This window comes from Protopterus annectens, chromosome 10.part0 (genome assembly GCF_019279795.1).
Source record: "Protopterus annectens isolate FY-2018-M chromosome 10.part0, PAN1.0, whole genome shotgun sequence".
Taxonomy (NCBI): Eukaryota; Metazoa; Chordata; order Ceratodontiformes; family Protopteridae; genus Protopterus; species Protopterus annectens.
In genome coordinates, this window is record NC_056744.1 from 1,009,989,496 (window position 1) to 1,010,008,279 (window position 18,784).

The window sequence follows — 18,784 nt, forward strand, 5'->3', positions numbered from 1 at the left end:
AATGTCGGCACGAGCAGAAAAGCTTAGAGGGTATGCAGATAAATGTAATGGAAATGTAGAAAAGAAGCAGTTTCACTGATGACCCAAAATGGTTTTATAGACAACAGGGAAACAAAGCAAAAAGAATAGAAACAGCTCCAGAAAAGAAGAAATAGACACATTTTGGGGAAATATTTGTGAAGACCCTGCTGAACACAACAAAGATAATGAATGGGTAGAAGAATTAAAAGAAACAGTAAGGAATTAAAATGTAGAGAATATGAAATGGGATGAAGGAGTAGCCAGAGACATTGAGACAAAATTGAGAAAAGCACTTAAATGGAAAACCCCAGGCCAAAATGCTGTAGCTAACTTCTGGCTAAATGTTTTAACATCTTCGCACAAAGATTTGGTCAGGAGTAAAAAATACTTATATGCACATCCTGAACAGACAAAAACCTGGTTAACAGAAAAAAATACACTTCTTAAGTGTGAACCTGCCAATCATCCTAAGAACTGTAGACTAATACCATTCCTTTCAACAATATAAAAATTATATACTGGAATTGATGCAGTTTATAGTAATTTAGAAAAAGATTCAATTATGCAATAGAACAAAAAGAAAACAAAGTCATATGGAAAAAAGGATCATCTATTGCTGAATAAAGCCATAATAGGAAGTTGTATAAAGGGGAAGAATCTAACTATGGCATGCACAGAATACAAAAAAAACATTTGACAGCATCCCACATTCATGTATAAAGAATGCTTACAGATGTATAAGATATACCCTACATTGATCAATTACATTACAGCCACCATGAAACAGTGGCAAAGTACTTTGAAACTAAGCCATGACAAGGGGAAAATTATTGACCCAGAGATGAAAATTCAAAGGGGGATATTCCAAGGTGATTCTTTATCAATATTGCTGTTTTGTCTTGCTTTTATCCCACTAAGCTGTATACTTTAACTGGCTGTAGTTACAATTTGGTTCCCAGAAACCAACCTGGTTTAAAGAGTTCTTATTCCCTTTTTGTGGATGATTTAAAACTTTACAGTCTATCAGATGAGGAGTTGAAAGTGCCATTACAAATGGTTAAAACTTTCTTAGATGATATGACCTTTGATTTAGATAAATGGGCAAATGCAGCATTTAAAACAAATAAAACTGCAGCACCAAGAAAATATCAACCCAGGACAAGAATGTGATATAAAGGAATAGAGCAGCAGAAAGTGTACAAATATTTGGGAATAGATGAAGGGTCAACAATAAAACATGAACAAATGAGAATAAAGCTCAGTAAGAAAAGCTTCAGAAGGCTAAAACTTACACTGAAGACTGAACTGACATCCAGGAATAAAGTCCAGGCTATAAATCAAATTGATCTTCCTGTTCTAACAGATTTGGGGTGATTAAGTGGCCCTAAAAAGTACTGTATCAGTTGGATTTGAAATAAAAAAAAATGCTTCATGCTTATCAAATGATGTATAAAAATCAGTGTACACCAAGACAATATTACTCTCTCTGAAGGAGGTATGGGCCTCCTCAAAACTGATTGCATGTATAGATCTGCAATTGTGGGACTGCATGCATATCTGCTGACCTCATCAGATCCAAACATAGTGAATGTTTTAAAACGTGAGGAAAAGTAATCTAACGGAAGGACTGTGGCTGACCAAGTTTGCAGATGACTGCAAACTGGGCGCCATAATCGACACTCCAGGCGACACAAGCATCCTCCAAAAGGGCCTCATAGAAACAGACAACTGGTGCCAGAGCCATGGCCTCAAGCTAAACGCCAAAAAGTGTATAGTCATCCCCTTTGGCAAAAACAAAGTGTCCACAAATTACCACATAGGTGGTAATCCATTAAGTACAGAAGTAATTAGGGACCTGGGGACCCAAGTTGATAGCAATCTCTCATTTGACAACCACCTGGCCAAAGTGGTTAGAAAAACATTTTATATAGCCCACCTAATCATGAAGGGATTCACATCTAGGTCAGGGGCGCTCATCATGCCGCTTTACTCATCCCTCATCAGGCCCATAATTGAGTACAATGCCCCTTTGGGATGTACCTTACCAGACACCTGCAGCAACTGGAAAGACCCCAAAAGTACCTCACCAAGAGGATCAAAGGGCTCAAACAGATGCCATATGCTGCCCGGTTAAAGAAACTCCAGCTCTACTCAGTGGCATACCGCCTGCTCAGAGGCGATCTGTGCCTGACGATAAAGCCATGTCCAACCCGGAATTAATGGACATGCTCCACCTCAGAAAATCCAAATCCCATCGGGCCACCAGCTCAAGAGACTTGAACCTCAGCACTGCAATAAATAGGACATGCTGGAGGGACAGATTCATAACCCAGAGGCTCCCTTCACTCTGGAATAAAATCCCAGTCCAGGTTAGGCAGAGTCCCTCATTGACTTTCTTCAAGAGGAATCTTGATGAGTGGATGGGAGATCGTAGGTTTACCCCGGGTATCACTTCTGTGTCACTGTTAGACAGAGGCACAGTATACTAACCTCGAAAAAGGGCATAGCAAAATTATTTTAAAATGGGTGGCGAAAGCCAAACACACTCTGGCTAGGCTTATAAATGCCCTAGGGCAGATAGCCTAGTATGAAGCTATGAACCTATGACATCTTTGCTTAGTTCAGTAGAAGCATGTCAGCCTCAAGCTGGAATGGAAATCAAACCAGAAGTAGACAAAAATCAAACTGCAAATGAATGTGCCAAAAAGCAAAAGAATGACTATAAGGAAAAGGATCAGATAAGAAAGAAAAAAAAATAGAAAATCTAGAACTATAGTGGCAAATATAGACATCTCCTGGAACAACTTCACGTTGCTCAGGATCTGAAGCTGGAATGGTTAAGGAAAGGTGAATTGAAATTTTGAAACCAAAGAATGTAAGGCTAATAATGGTGGCCCAGGGCAGTGGACTACGTACATGTTGGTTTAAAAAGTTCATTGAAAATATGGGAGAAACAGACTAATGCAGGTTCTGAAAAAATGAACTGGAAACATTCACACATCTTGTTGCTGGGTGTGATACACTCATGGAGATGGCTTTTTTACAGACGGCATAACAATGTGGCAAGACTGTTGGATTGGGGATTATACAAACACTACAATATAGAAGTAGCTAAGAAGCAATGGAAATATGAACCACAAAGCATTATAGAGAATGATGAAGCTTATATTACATGGGATCACCCATTACCAACAGTTTACAAAATAGATGTGAGAAAAACAGATAAATGTTCATGAAAAGAAATAAAAGTAGGACTGATCATTGCAATTGCTACACCGGGTGATTACAGTGCCTTATGTACACAGAGAAACAAAGTCATAAAATACCAGGATTTTCAAGCAGAAACTACAGCAATGTAGAAAGAAAGTAACCAGACAGTTCCAATAGTAGTAGGAGAACAGGTTTAATAAAAATGAATTTACAAGTGTACATAAATTTGCTACCAACACATGTAACCCCATATGAATTACAGAAGGAGGCAATTCTGGGTACATTGCTGGTGTTGAGAAGAGCACACTTGGTTACCATCAGAGACTGAAATAATGCTAATTTCTTGAGGTCTGATCGTACCCTGACTTAGGAATGGGGTTCATTTCCATCATGGCATAAGAATCCCTGTCAAAGGCTTAAAATATTGTTTCTATGGGACCAGGTAACATACATTCATTGATGCATTCTCATCAGCATCAAGTTTGCACTATCCAAGTCTCTACTTAAACTGTTCTCAGACTATCTACGATGTTTATCCTTGTTGTCTGGAGAACAGCAACTATAACTCCTATACTCAAGGGTGGCCTCTCTACAGACCCAAGTAATTATAGACCTATCATACTCACCAGCCTTATATGCAAAGTCATAGAATGTGTCAAGCAGAAGAAATTTATGCAGACATAGGCAACTTAACTGATTTAGATCCCGCTCAGTATTATTTTGTGAAGGGAAAGTCCTGTCCACCAAATCTGGTAAAGTCATTGACAAGGTTATAGATACTATGGACAGTGGTCAGTCCATATACACTGCTTATTTTGTCTTGGCCAAAGCTTTTGATACTATCCACTATAGTAGTATTATTGGAAAGTTAGACAAGCTTAATGTAAACCTGTTGTTATCCACTGGATTGCAAATTGACTAGATAACAGATTCCAGGTAGTAAAAGTTGCTGGTAACCTCTCTGTATGTAAAACTGTACTTAATGGGATACTGCAGGGATCAGTGCTGAGACCTCTCCTATTTGGCATTTATTTTGTAGTCATGCAAGCTGATATCCATGAAGTCTGGTTAACCAAGTTTGCTGATGATTGCAAGCCAGGCACTGTTATCTGCTCATCCACTAGTACTAAACTACTCTAAGAAAGTCTGAAATATGCACATACCAGGTCTATGTTTGGCTACTGAAAACAATAAAATGCGAACAGCTAAATCTTGAACAGAAAAGAGTGAACAAGGACATCATCAAAAAGCAATAGATGGCCAACATCACAAACAAAACCAAGCAAGGTGGGGGCTGTGCCCACCACACCCCCTCAAACTACATATATATATATATATATATATATATATATATATATATATATATATATATATATATATATATACCAACTCCGAGATTGCACTACAGAGGGGAATAGGGCAAATTTAAAAGGTTTCCTCTTCACTTACTCTATGCATCATGTTACTTCTTGGTTGTTGGCCAATTATGGCCATTCAATGAATTTATTTTAATTTATGTCCATGTTCCCTGCTTTTTTGTTTCGCTCTTTTCTGTTCAGGATTTAGCCGTTCACATTTTATTGTTTTCGGTAGCCGAATATGGACCCCACATACCTGCTACATTGAAAATGGTCAGAAACTAAGTGCAAAAAAGTGTAGCATAGTAGCATTCACTGAAATGCTGTCCCCACCTCATATGTTGCAAGCAATGCTCTTCTTCAAATACATATGGTCATAAGATATCTGGGTACTTATGTGGACAACAATCTCTCATTTGATTATCTTGTGTCTACCATAGGCAGGAAATCCTTCTATCTTTCCCAGTTAATTTCCAAGGGAATATCTTCAAGATCCAAAGAAGTCATTTTATCACTTTAGCCTTCCCTTATCATATATACCATCAAATACAATATCCACCTTTGATATGTAGAAATCCAAGTATATAGCTCAACTAGAAAGGCCCAAAGATTTTTAACCAAAAAACTAAAGGCCTTAAATCCTTCAACTAGCTTTCCAGATTAGAACAAGTCTCCTTATACTCAGTAGCCTAACGGCTGTCCCAAGATGACCTGTATCTCACTTTTTGAGACATGTTTACTGTCTTATATCACTCAGTGGAGGGCTACCTTCCTAACTCAATATATTACCAGTCTATGGAATAAATTACCACTGTAGGTCAAGCAATGTACTAATTTGTCTGTCTTTAAGGCAGGGTTATCATGTATGGCTTTGCTTAATCTGAGAAGGGGTACAATTAAGCATTTGCAAAGGATGAGAAGAACTTTCAAGTGTTTATATTTAAAGTTGTATGGCTAGGTCTCTTATGGTCACTGTAACTGCTTGCTTAAGTTCCTATATGTGGATGATTAACTTCACTTTGCTATTACATATACAGCTTATCTCTTCTTCTATAACCTTACTTCACTTACTTGCTGGTTACTTATATTTATACCATCTACTAATGCTCATAACATATATGTATTAGCCATTAGTTATACATTTTCATCTGTTATTCCTGACCCTAATATCACTACCTTGCTGTTTGCAGCAGTATGCTTCAGGTGCAAAGATTACTACTTTGTACAAAAGTATCCTTAGAATATTATGCATGTAATAGATTACTATTTTACCTGACTGTAAAATAAGTCTAACTTTCTTATCCTGATGGGGAAAAAAAACTCTGTCTTTGGTTGTCTAATGGCAGATGTTGTGCAGTCACCCGGGTAAAAAATGTAAAAATAAATATTTTTTTTCTTTGTCTTTATTGTCACTTCAGTTATGCCCTAGGAATTAAAATCCTTTCCAATTAGTTGTTTTTAAAAATCCTTAGCAGTCAGTCTTCCCAAGAGTACATTTATGTATTTGCAGTATATGTGAAAACTGCATTGTAATTAGTCTCTGAAATAGATGACACTTCTGCCTTCAGTATCCAACTTCACTTTCACTTTTAGTTCCTGGGGGATATTAGGAGTACTCAGTACCACTTGAGGGCAAAATTGTACAAGGATTGGGGACCCCCTACTTTGTTCCGGTACCAGAGGAACATAAACTACATCTTATTTATTATTATATATATAATACAGATATATGGATAACAGTGGGGTGACAGGTTAACTTCCTCCCATGGGATGTAGGGGACAGTGTCTTCTGAGAAAGCATAATTCAGACTTCTGCACTGCGCAGAAAATGTCCATTTGAAAATATCGCATTCCATTCTCTTTATATAGAACCATGTGGCTTGACTGTGCTGGATATATGTTTGTTTAGCTGACAAAGTTGCTGCACCTGAGAGTAAAAAGGAAACGTCATTCAAACTTTTGCAAAATTTGGTAAAAGTCACTTTCAAAATTTGTACTTCTTGCAGTTCAGTACTTCCTGAGTATATTCTACTTGGGCTGGTGGCATCTTAATTACAGAGATTAAAAATATTTCAGCTCAGGATACTTGTGAAGCTGTGACACGGAATTCTGTTAAGATGTTTGTAGAGCCTATTCTGGAAGTCTGGCTGGAGCTGGGTGAAGGTGGGTGGGGGGGGGGGCTGTCTTAAAAAGATTCACACCTTAATATTTCTGACATTCTCAGTGCTACCCAAAGTAGCACAGTAACATAAGCTAGTCATTTAATACAACTTTTGCAGTGGAAGAAATGGCCTCACGCCATATTCTTCCTGATTTTGTTTCCTGTGTATTACCAGGTTATATAACATGTATATAGTCAGCAGGGGGGCTTATGGTGTTCATTTTATAGGTCCTAGGCACTTAAGCATTGATCAAAGTTTTAATTTATTTGTTTCTACCTTGAAAACCTAAAGATGGCACAAGGCAGGTTTAGCTCTGCAGAAGGCAAGTACTGGCCATTGTCTACACTACAGCATGACAGACATTATTCTGTGATGTGAGGAGCACTGACTGTTGGGAAAAAACATACTGTATGGAGGAGTGATGTTGATGAGTACAACTCCATTATTATGGCTCCTTATTGGAATGTTGGCTCTCAAAATGTCAAGGGCCAAGTTGAAAAAAAAGAAGACTGAAAACCCAGGAAAAGAGCGAATCTCAAAGACTGCTCTTCTCCTTTAAACTTCTTTTTTGCAGGGGGGCATACCCCCCTACACCTTATAATGTGGGTGGCAAGCCCCCCCCCACACACACACCTCTTAGCTTATATATACAAACTCTGACAGCATCAGACCTTGGAGAAAAGAAAATATTTTGAGAAATGGCAATCCCAGACTTAGTATATGTAAGTCTGTTTTTCAGCCAGTTTCTGTGTTTTGGGACTCGTTTTAGCAGGTCTTGACATTTCAAATATACAGCTGCAGGGTGTGCCACCCACAGAGATCTACTGCTATCATGAATAATTCACGCAGCCATACTTTCTCTGTGATAGTCCATATTAACAAGCCTACTTTTTACAGTGGGAATAAACATAGTAGGACTGGTCTTGTGAAAATGTTACATAATATACCGATAGTGGTGCTTGAAGTCTGTCCGGGTAAATATATCTGTAAAACTTCTGGCACCAGTTTAACACCTGCTTTAGGTATAATACATTCAAAACCTATTTTGGTATCTATTATCATGCAGAAACTAAGTGAAAAGTTAGTTCTGTGTGTGGCAGTATACTTTTAATATTGTATTGTGTAGTCTGAAACAGTAGCAGATCTTGAAAAAAGTGTTCATTTTTTCTTGTAGTTTGCAAAACTGTAAAAGTACAGAAGAATATACTGTTCAGAAAAAAATATATAGTTAAAAGAATTAAGTACCTTTAAGTGTAGTCCTTTATCAGAATACAGTAACTATATTGCCTTATTTTATTTAATTTAGTATAGGACATGAAGCCAAAAGATCAATAGGAAATCATTCCAGGATACCAGTAAAACAGGTAAGGCTGCAGATATTATATTCTCATAATTTAATGGTTTGTTGATTGATATATATATATATATATATATATATATATATATATATATATATATATATATATATATATAACGTAAATATTTCAAAATTATGGCTGTCATATTTTTTCACATTGTTTTATTATACATGGTTACTACTAAACATGATACTGCCAGAACTTTAGAAGAATTATGTCATGACAAATTGTTATAACATTGTAATTGTATTGTAGGGCCAGGCACAGAATCAAGCACAAATGAAAATATCCCTAATAAACTTTTGGCCATATCTAAAGGATTAGCTATGTCCAACTTCATTAAAAAAAATTACTAAGAAATTTGTTGTGTGATTTAAACAGGCCCTTTCTAAACTGATTTGTTGAAGAAAGGGTCCAAAAATTATTGAGTGTTTCAAAACAAATAAATGAAAATAACTTGATATTATGTAAAAGGTGTAACCACCTTAGTATTATTCTATTTTACTCCTGTACAATGTAGTTTGTTTTGAACTTTGGCTTTAGCTATATTATTTTGGCAGTTATCAACACATTTATTTTTTACTATATAGTATGTTTTCCCTTTTGAGTTAATTTCTACAATCGGGCCTAGTGGAGCAAAACTAATTAGCAGCTTTGAAGGCCTGGTATGACACTGATGTTTACATTGTTGTGTGCCTAAGGAAAATGTAATTCATAGCAGTGGACTTGTAATAATATATTATACTGCATTTGTTTGATGGCAGGAGACTATAAGCCTATCTAGCCTGCTCTTTAATTACATTCATCATTCTGTCACTACCCCTTTACTGTCTCCCCATCCACCAGTTCTCCACTTCAGTAGTGTTGTTCTAAATGCATCAATAGAGTCTCTCCACCAGTTAAAGCCCTCTTCATGAAGTGCTTTTGCAAATCCAAGGAGGATTTGGTCAGTAATGTCTGATACCTGTGTCCCCTTCTCCATCGTTGATATTCAGGAAACCTCCTTCAGTCTGGCACGAGGTTGGTCATCCATAACATATCTTCTCCTGTCTCCTCCAGTATCAGATGAGAAGAGTTTTAGCAACTCTATTCTGTGCCCTTGCCCCCACCTCTGAGGATGCACCTTAACTTTCGGCTGGCTGCTTCCACTTTCCTCTCACTCTGGTCTTGTTGTTCTTGTCCAGGTGTAATCAGCACTCAACAGATGCTTTCCCCACTCTTTTGCCTTCAGTTTCAGTCCGTACAGCTGAAACTTTACATCAGGCTTGCTGTGACCCCTGCAGAGTACTTTGCACTTTTATGTACTGAATCTCAACTGCCAACTTTCAAAGCAGTTGGTCATCTCTTCCAAATCCTTCCTTAAATTCATCTTCTATCTTCCAGTGTTGCTTCTAACTTTGTGGTATCATTGAAGAGGTTGATTCACACTGAAGAGTACTGGTCCAAGGACTGACCACCTTGCTAATCCCTACTACTAACTTTCATAATTTCTGATGTTGTCCAGTCACCACCACAATCTATGTGCTATAACTTAACCATGTGACACTATGTTTCCTTAGTTAAGATCCTGACTCCAAACTCTCTTGTTTTCTTGGCATCTACTTGTCAAAGTCCAGGTAGGCCACATCAACCCCTAATCTTTTGTCAAGTTCTCTTATAACCCAATCTCAAAATTCAATCAGGTTTGCCTGATATCTCCTTTTGGGCACGATTCCTTGCTAGTTGTTGTCCTCCAAGAAAGCAAATGGCCTTTCCATCAGAATTCTCACCATGACTTCTCTGTCACTGCTGTTAGGCTAACAGTACCTATACTACAATTTTACTATTGCATTCTTGTACAAAGGTACCACAATTTCTGTTTTTCAGTCTTCAAGCACTTCTACGTGGCCAGTGACTGCTGCAAACCTCCTAAAAACATCTCTCAGTCCACTGGTCAAATTTTTGAGGATCCTGGGATCCAGCCTATCTGGTTTCTATGTTTACCCCTCCCCCCTTCACCTTAGCAAAGTTAATTCCCTCGCAACGTTCTGTTTGCTTCTTCCACCATTTGTTGACTGCACTCTCAGCTTTACTTTCCCTCCCTCCCATTTAGGCACATTAAATGCTTGTTGAGCCATTACCAGATCAAGATTGGATGTTGTCTGCTATTAGATTAGACTGCTATAAATAAATCTTCTTCTATAATTTTTTCACCCGAGTCTGTTTTCATAAGTTGATTATTTTGAATAAGCTTGTGCAAAGTCATACTGATAGTAAAATGTTTAGCTCAAAGAGGTCAGTAAGCCTCGAGGAATGAAGGAAGTAGTGTTGACAGTTTTTGCACAAATCTGAATGAAATAGTGGTAGTGTTGACAGTTTTTGCACAGATCTGAATGAAATAGTGGTAGTGTTGATAGTTTTTGCACAGATCTTGTTTTACCTATTTATTCATTTATTTTGCTTTAACTTATTTTTTAAAGGAAAACTTAACATAACAAAGCTGAATATATTTTAATGTACTGAAATGTACCGGGTACTGAAAACAATATATTTTTTTCCTATTTCAGGCCGAAAAAAAAGTCCCAACCATTTTACCATCTCCAGTGCAGTATGACCCCCCACCTGCTCCTCCTCTGGTTGCTTTTACAACTCACAGACCTCAAGTTCCACTGCTAAATACTGACAGTGAGTATTTTTATGTATTATGGTAGTAAAAAAGAAACAAAGTCTGACTGCCTTTCTTGGACATTCTTTATAATGCTGCTTGGTTATTAGCTTTGCTTCTGCAACCTACTTAAGTCAAAATAAATGATCATTGTTTCATACTGGTAATGAGTGCAGTTTCTGGAAAACATAGCTTATGAAGTTCCAGTCAGACTAACATGCATCACATTTGGATAAAAATAAGCTATTACCTACTATCCATCTGCAGAAAACAGTAATGTTCACGATGCTTTTAGTAATGTTACTGCTGTTATTTAATATTTTACACAGCTAAAATGTACATCTTGTGAAAAAAAAATCCAACAATGTCTTATTTTCAGCGTTTTGTCATTTATACTTTCTTGTTATCATACAACTGTGTTGGCCAGTGGGTGCTTTTTTTAAGAAAAATGACAAATATGTATACTAACTAAAGTGTGGAAAAAAATGACTCTGAGCTTATTGTTGGTAAATAAACACTTGAATGGTGAGGGTGGGGAATAATGAAACTGTACATTCCTTTTGTGTTGATTTAATCCATGTACAGGAATTAGTTGAAGCTAATGACAGATTTAGGTGACTGCATATATTTTTAGGTGGAGTTTTAAGAAAAAAGAATGCATACTTTTTGCATATGTGCACACAAACAACTACCTGATATGCAAATTAAGTATTCCTGAAGTACACAAAGCAAAAATATATTTATTTATTTATTTTTTATTTATATTTGTTTACTGTGCACTGATCAGTAGTGACCAATTTCAGGCTAAGCCTTGGTGAAATACAAAACATTTCACAAACAAAAAGTACAGAAATGTAAGCATTAATGGAATAGTTCAGAATAATTACATAGAAAAAAAAACTGTGTATTTACATTCCAGCGAACAAACACAATGCAAAATATACAGTCAAGCAGAGTGTAGTACACAGTATTAGTATTATCTTCTGAAATGGGTCGATCTTCAGTAAATCTTGAGAGAGGAGAAGAGGCCCCAAAAGGAGATAGGTCACATGATATGTCCTGTGTTGAAGCAGGGGCATTTGGCTTGGAACTTTAGAAGTTGCATTCTGAATTTGGACTAAGTGTTGATGGGGAGAGCTTGCCAAAGAGTAGGTGCCTGAGAGGACAAAGCATGTGCAGTGCTGTGGAGTTTGGTTCTAGTGGTAATGAGAGTTGGTGGGACTTGTGAGTAGTGTCTCAGGTTGTATGAGGAGCTTCTTTCGTGAAGTTTAGCTGCAAGTGGAGTAAATGAGTGGAGTTGGGGTAGTCTGCAGAGTTGGGATTCTAAAAGTAGTTTAGATCTTTGTTTTATGAGTTGCTATTTACCTTTTTCTAGGGTAATAAAGTGATACTCACAGACAGGTGAGCTTGTAATGAATCTGCAGATTCTGTTAAGAGACACTTTGGAGTGAGGCAATACTTTTTTTGTAGTTGAAAGCAAAAATTGCGAGCCCATATTCATATAGAGAAAGGAGAACTCCTTTGCCAATGGCTGCTCTGGCTGGTTGGAATAGAAAAGGGGACAGCTTTTTGTCCCAGAAGAGGAAATAGTTTAATTTGGTTCTCACTTTGTCTATGTGGAAATGGAAGTTTATGACTGATCAAGTCACAGTCCTAGGTATTTGAAGGTGGAGTTTGTCTCTATGGAATGGTTGTTTTCTGTAGAGTTCCAAAAAGTATAGTTTTGGTCTTGGTGGTGTATAGAAGTAGTTTATGATTTATGAGCCATTGGTGGAGCTCATGTAAGTCTTACTGGAGTTGGAATTGAGTGTTGGTGTGAGACTGACCTTATCTGTAAATGACCACATTATCAGCAAAGAAAATAACCAGGAGATGAAAAAAAGATGCATGGTTAAATTCAGTATTAGTTATAGAATGTTGCAGGAAAAACTTTGTCTTGCATGTAGGGCTTTTAAGTATGAATTATGGTGCAATTTGCGAGGACTGACTGTACATAGCCATGAGAGGTCACTAAGGCATAATATAAATTCAGTAGTTACCTAAGTAGAAGAAAGAAATGGATTAAGTGTATAACACAATTTGTTCCTATGTTGCAGAATAAATTATCAGCAGAATTAAGCAGGCTACCAACAGTGACCCTATATAGGAAAATGTTGGGTGTTTAGATTTGGAAGAAAAAAATTAGCTGCATCTACAATCCTCTTTGGAGGTACCTATCAAATAGTCACCTTGGTAGTAATATATAATCATTTTAGTTATTGGACCATTTATCGGGGCTTCCTTAATGAAAAGGTGATTGCTTCCCCTTTGCAGGCTATTTAAGGGAGAGTTGGAGTTTGCAAGAATTTAGAACCCCTTAGTCCTAAGTGTCTGTTAATTCATTTTTGTTGTTGCTTTGTTGGGCTTTAGGGACATGAAGATGTCATTCACTCCGGCTGTTTACTAACTCTTCTTTTGATAGTTTGTATTTTCCCTGCCAGGACTCTGCTTCAGTTTTAACACTTGTATTCTTAGAATACAACCCTCCTTTCAGCACTTCAGCCCCTGAGCTCCAATTACATTTAGATTCCCAAGTTTCAGTTTTTCAGATGAATTCCTTCCACACTTTCTCCCTTCTTACTAGTGGCATTTGGTTTCATATTGTTTTATTGTTTTATGATGGTTGCAAGCTTCAGACAGTTTAATGAGTGTTTATGAGAGCAGATTTGAAAGACAATTTTCTCACTTCAAGAGGGCTGTTCTATTTGTTGCAGTCCCACCATATACACTTACTTGACTTTTCCAGGAGTTTGTTGTCAACACCATGTTGGGACTTTCTGACACGAACTTCAGCAGGGGTCTGAGCAGTGGGTATGCTTCCCCCTTTCAGCCTAGTAACCTTGTGGAGTTGTAAACTTCTCAGCTTTCCGACTGACTGATTTCTGCCAGCTAGAATCCTGATTTGTTGTTTATAGCACTCACTGAGCTTCAGTAAAGTTTTCAGTCTTAATATGACTGTAATGGTCAGATAAAGTCAGACATATGTAAGTGCGCGCGCACACACACACACACACACACACACACACACACACACACACACACACACACACACACACACACACACACACACACACACACACACACACACACACACACACACACACACACACACACACACACACACATACACACAGAATATTTGGTGTATTTAATGTAATGCTGATGCTCTGTGAAGAACAAATTTTTACTGCATTTTAACTTTCTCCTCAAAGTTGCAGATGTACAGGTGTCTCTTTTAAAACATGCAAGCCATAATCTTCCCACTTGTATACTGTTAGTGAGTGTGATATCATTAGTGTAAATTTGTTTAAGCCCAAACTCCACCTGTTTTTCTGTTCTTTGAAGAAATCCTCGGTTCCACCACGGCTTACACCAGACAAAATTAAGAAAAAAATTTAATCTTCAATAAACTTGAATAAAAACAGACACAGTGGAGCACATAAATTATCTGATAAGCGCTTTTGGCTTACTAGCCTTCATCAGATCATATGTGTCCAATGTGCTCCTCTCAAATTTAAAGTTGCTTCCACCCAATCATTGGTCCAGATCTTCCTTTAATAACCAATAGGGAATCATACATTACATACTTCTGGGCCATTCTCAGGTTCTCTTTCTCTTTGGTATTCCTGCCCAGTCACATATGGAGATACTGCGTAGAGTCTCATATGAAGCTATTTAATTTTATAAATGTACCAACAATAATGAAATAATTCTTATAATATAAAGCACAGGTGTATTATTCATTCAGTCGCCCATATATTCACTTGGTGCTCTTTATATCCTGGAATTACTCGCTAGCTGACCAAAGGAGTTTATAGCCAATCATCTACTTCCTGTATACATCATCCCCCAATGATAAGACTAGGAGATTCTAACCATTCATCAGGCTCTGTTGCTGCCACTCTCCAATCAGAATCATATCGAATCAGGACAATTTTTTCTTTCATTTTGCCAATCAAATACACTTTGCATTGCAAATATTTTTTGCGCGCTCATGGTGTAGCGCTAACCACAGCACAGTTTGTCATTGAACCACATCCACCAAGTTTGCTATTATATAGAGGGGGAAGAGCATCCTCCAATGATGAAACAAGGACATTCTAGCCATTTGTCAGGCTCTGACAGCACCACTCTCCAAACAGAATCGTATCCAATTAGGGCCATTTTGCCAATCAGATACACTTTGTATTGCAAATGTTTTTTACGCACTCATGGTATAGCGCTAATCACAGCACAGTCTGTCATTGGACCACATCCACTAGGTTTGCTATTGTATAGAATATACAAAGCACTGTCAAAAACATAAATAGCAAATTCAATATTTAAATTTAAGGTTGTTACTAGCTGAGGTGGTGTTTACCAGCCAATAGATAGAGTCTCTAATCACTATCTTCTTTCATTTTCAAGTTTTATTGAAGATTAAATTTTGTTCTTAATTTCATCTGGTGTAAGCTGTGGTGGAACCGAGGATTTCTTCAGAGTATTTTCATATTTATACTTGGCACCTTTAGCAGTGCAGCTGAATTGTGTTTTTCTATTTGTGTTTTTCTGTTCTGGTTGATAAAAATATTTCTTTGGAATTCATTGCAACATTCCCAAGCTTTATTAATTGCAACTATGGCTGCTGCTACATATTGGTAAGATCATATAGATTACTAGAAATCAGCAACTTATGCAATAATCAAAGTAAAATGAACAGTGTAACTTTTTACTACTATGCAGAATTCAAGTTTAAACAACTTTTTTTGCATTTCAAAAGGTTGTCTAGGACCCACATTACACAAAAGAATTCACAAGTAAATTGTTGGAATGCAAAGGAGCAGAGCATATACTGAAACTTGATTTTGTAAATCCAAAGAAACTTAATTTACATATGTCATGGAAAGTTTTGATAAATGATGAACAGATAACTAATAGCAGTGGCACACACTTTTAATATTTCTTAATGCTCTCTTAATGGCTGTTTTACTGATACGTATTCAGTGAAGATTTTTGATGCTGTAATTTAATAAGGATTTTTATCTGAAGCACTCAGCCACTGCTGCCAGTTTGTGTTCACAGTAGTTGTCCAAAGGATTGTAACTTCCTGGGGAGAATATGTGTAGAAGTATGAAAGTCATGTCATAAGAAATGGAGGCATTGCATGGCAATTGCATCACAGAGTACAGATATCTGTTACCAAGGGGCGGGAGACAGACCATGCTAGAAAACTCCAGTGGCTGAATAGTTAATGGTCTTGTGTGCATACCTCTCAAATGTACAAATTTTTGCAGAATGTCCAGATTTTTGCCTCATATTTTTGATCCATTTTTCAAAAAATTTTGTCTTTCTGTCAAATTAGTAGCAAATAATTAAAGCTTTAAGTTAGAAAATAACATACATTTGAGTTTCAGATGTCATACCCTTCAGAAAATTAATGCTAATGCAAAACCTGTTATTCTATCAACTTTCTAGGTTTGTAAGAGCAATATTTAAAACTGTCCCTAATTTTGGGCCTTTGTCCCACTTTTGTTTATGACTTTGTTTAGACTTCTTGCTCTTAGAGATTGAGATGTATGCTTGTGTGGTTAACTCTCACCACAAAGGAAGGTGGTATTAATGGGCTTAATTGGATGCAAGAGGGCTGATGACAAGCAGGTAGCACTGGATAGATTTAAAATAAAATAGCCTCTCTGATGGCTCACTGGGTAGTGGAACAGAAAAATTATATCAGAAAAATGTTTGGCTAAGTGGCAGGTGATTGCAAAAATGGATGATTTGGTTGTCAATGGGGAGATAAAGAGGCAGGGATGGCTCATGACACTGGCTTCTGAGTTGCAACCCCCCCCCACATTAAAAAGAAAAAAAAGGGAAAAAAAACACTATTTTTAAAATTCAGAAAGTCAGCTTGACTTTCTGTTTAATTCTTAGTTCTTGGAGCTCTGCACATGTGCAGGTGGAGTTCTGAGAAAAGTCAAAAATATTAAAAAAAGAAAGGAAGGAAGAAAAATGGCTTAATTCACTCACCAGGTTGTTTTGAAAACAGCCTGACTTCAAACTTACTGCACCAATCTGTGGAGCTTTTGTGTTTTTTGAGGATGTGGGAAGTGTCACTTAATGAGTATCTATCTCTCTTTGCTGCAGCATTATGCAACAAAGAGTGCTGACAGTTAGCTCAGCTGTCAGCCTGAGACTTGAAATAAAGGAAGCAACTTTGCGCGTATGGAGTAACAAGTGTGGGAAGAAGTTATTTCTTTTTATTTATTTACTTATTTTTTGGATTATAGATTTTTTTTACAGACAGCATGAGTAGAAAAAAGCTGCCTGATTAAAAGGAGGACTCATGAATACTACTCATTACATCCAAGTGCCACCTCCAGGTGCATCTGCAGTTAACTCCTACTGACACCTCTAGGCGTCAAATATTGTTTGTTCTTATTTGCATCAATAATTGCAAAAACATGGTATGTACAAGGTTTTAAAATATTTCATCTTAAAGCTTACATAATGGCATACTCAATTGCATTAATATTTGACCTCTGTGTGGTGCAGGTAAATAGATATCAACTGTTGTTTTTATGATATTAATTTATATAGATATACTTTCCACCTTTTTCTAAATATCTCAGCAGCCAAGTAACACAGGCATAACTTCTTAGCCTCAAATGAAAGCTCTCAGCTAGATGAATAAAATGATGTTAACATATGCATGTATGTAACTTGAGTGGTTGAGATATATATTTACAAAATATTACAGACGTAACAGTTACTGTGTTTACTGTGACTTATAAAATTCAGTTTAACACCTAGAACCTAAAGAATACAAGCACTATAAAAATACTTTGTGCTGAAGGTTTTGCTATTCAGTTCTTCCATAACCCCCATGGTTCCAGAGATATGAACACTTGTTTGAAATGTGAGGACATAATTTGATTCTGTCAAAGGCTTAGACTCTGCCCATTGGATGTTACAATGCAAACTTCCTGAGCTCCATTGGAGCGAACGAGTTAAAAAAAAAAAGAAAACACTGTCTACCATTTTGACACCAACAGTGCAAAGTTCCACAAAGAAAACTGATAGAGAATGCAAGAAAACCAGGTTTCAGGTAAAATAAGAAAACTGATTTTATTCTGACAGAAAGGCTATATGCATAGACTTTCCATGGAGGATAGCCTTATCACAGAAGGTAATGACTACAAGTAGGAAGTATTTTATTTAAGTGTATGTGTGTATGTGTTTGTATGTATAACTATGTATGGGGATGTAGATGCTCTCAGCTGTTCCTGATTTCACAGAATGTTTCAATTTTTTTTCCACCTTTTACTGTGGTCAGCTGATTTTGAGCCATTGACAATCATAATTTTAGCTGTCTCCCAAATTCATTAGATAAGAATGTGGGTGCAGTGAATTGCATATTGTTTTCTGACAGCAGTGCGCTGGCAAGAAAAACTCCTGTATAGCAGTTATGTATATATATTTATATCCATTTATTTGAATGTAAACAAAGATCTTAGAAGTACAGTCATACCAATGGTTTTAATTCATCGTAATATCTGTGTTTGTGTGTGTATGTAGGTGGTGGGGGGAGAAGACACAGATTTATTTATTTATTTATTCTTTTGTTGCCCACTCTCAACTGTCCCAATTTTGCAGAATGTTTTGCAGATGTTTTTGTCTCATATTTTTCTCTGTTCCTTGTAAAGTTTGTGTTCTTTCTTGCAAATCAATAAGGAATGAGTCACTAAATAATGATGGCAGGCATTTGAGTTTCAGACGTAACTGTCTTCAAAAAAAGCATGCTCACACAGTCTGTTATTCTAGATAGTTTATAATTACATATAGGCAATACCTGTCAGTGATTGTGGTCCTTTGTCCAGTGTTACTGTTTAATCTTCTTCTTGATTGATAAGAAGTTGAGACATATGTGGTGGGGGAGCTTTCAGTCAGTTGCCCTGTGTTCTGACAGAAGTGAACTGAGAAGATGATAAATTCCTGTATGTCAGTTATTTATGT

General features: G+C 36.9%; 1 protein-coding gene across 1 annotated transcript in view; it reads left to right on the top strand.

Annotated features, from left to right (window-relative positions):
• The window catches only part of SPATA1 (spermatogenesis associated 1), a 671,358-nt gene that overhangs the window by 460,307 nt on the left and 192,267 nt on the right, over positions 1-18,784 (top strand). Inside the window, exons 7-8 of the mRNA XM_044086829.1 lie at positions 8,058-8,115; positions 10,656-10,773. Coding sequence (XP_043942764.1) covers positions 8,058-8,115; positions 10,656-10,773 — 176 coding nt within the window. The remainder of the gene's footprint in view (positions 1-8,057; positions 8,116-10,655; positions 10,774-18,784) is intronic.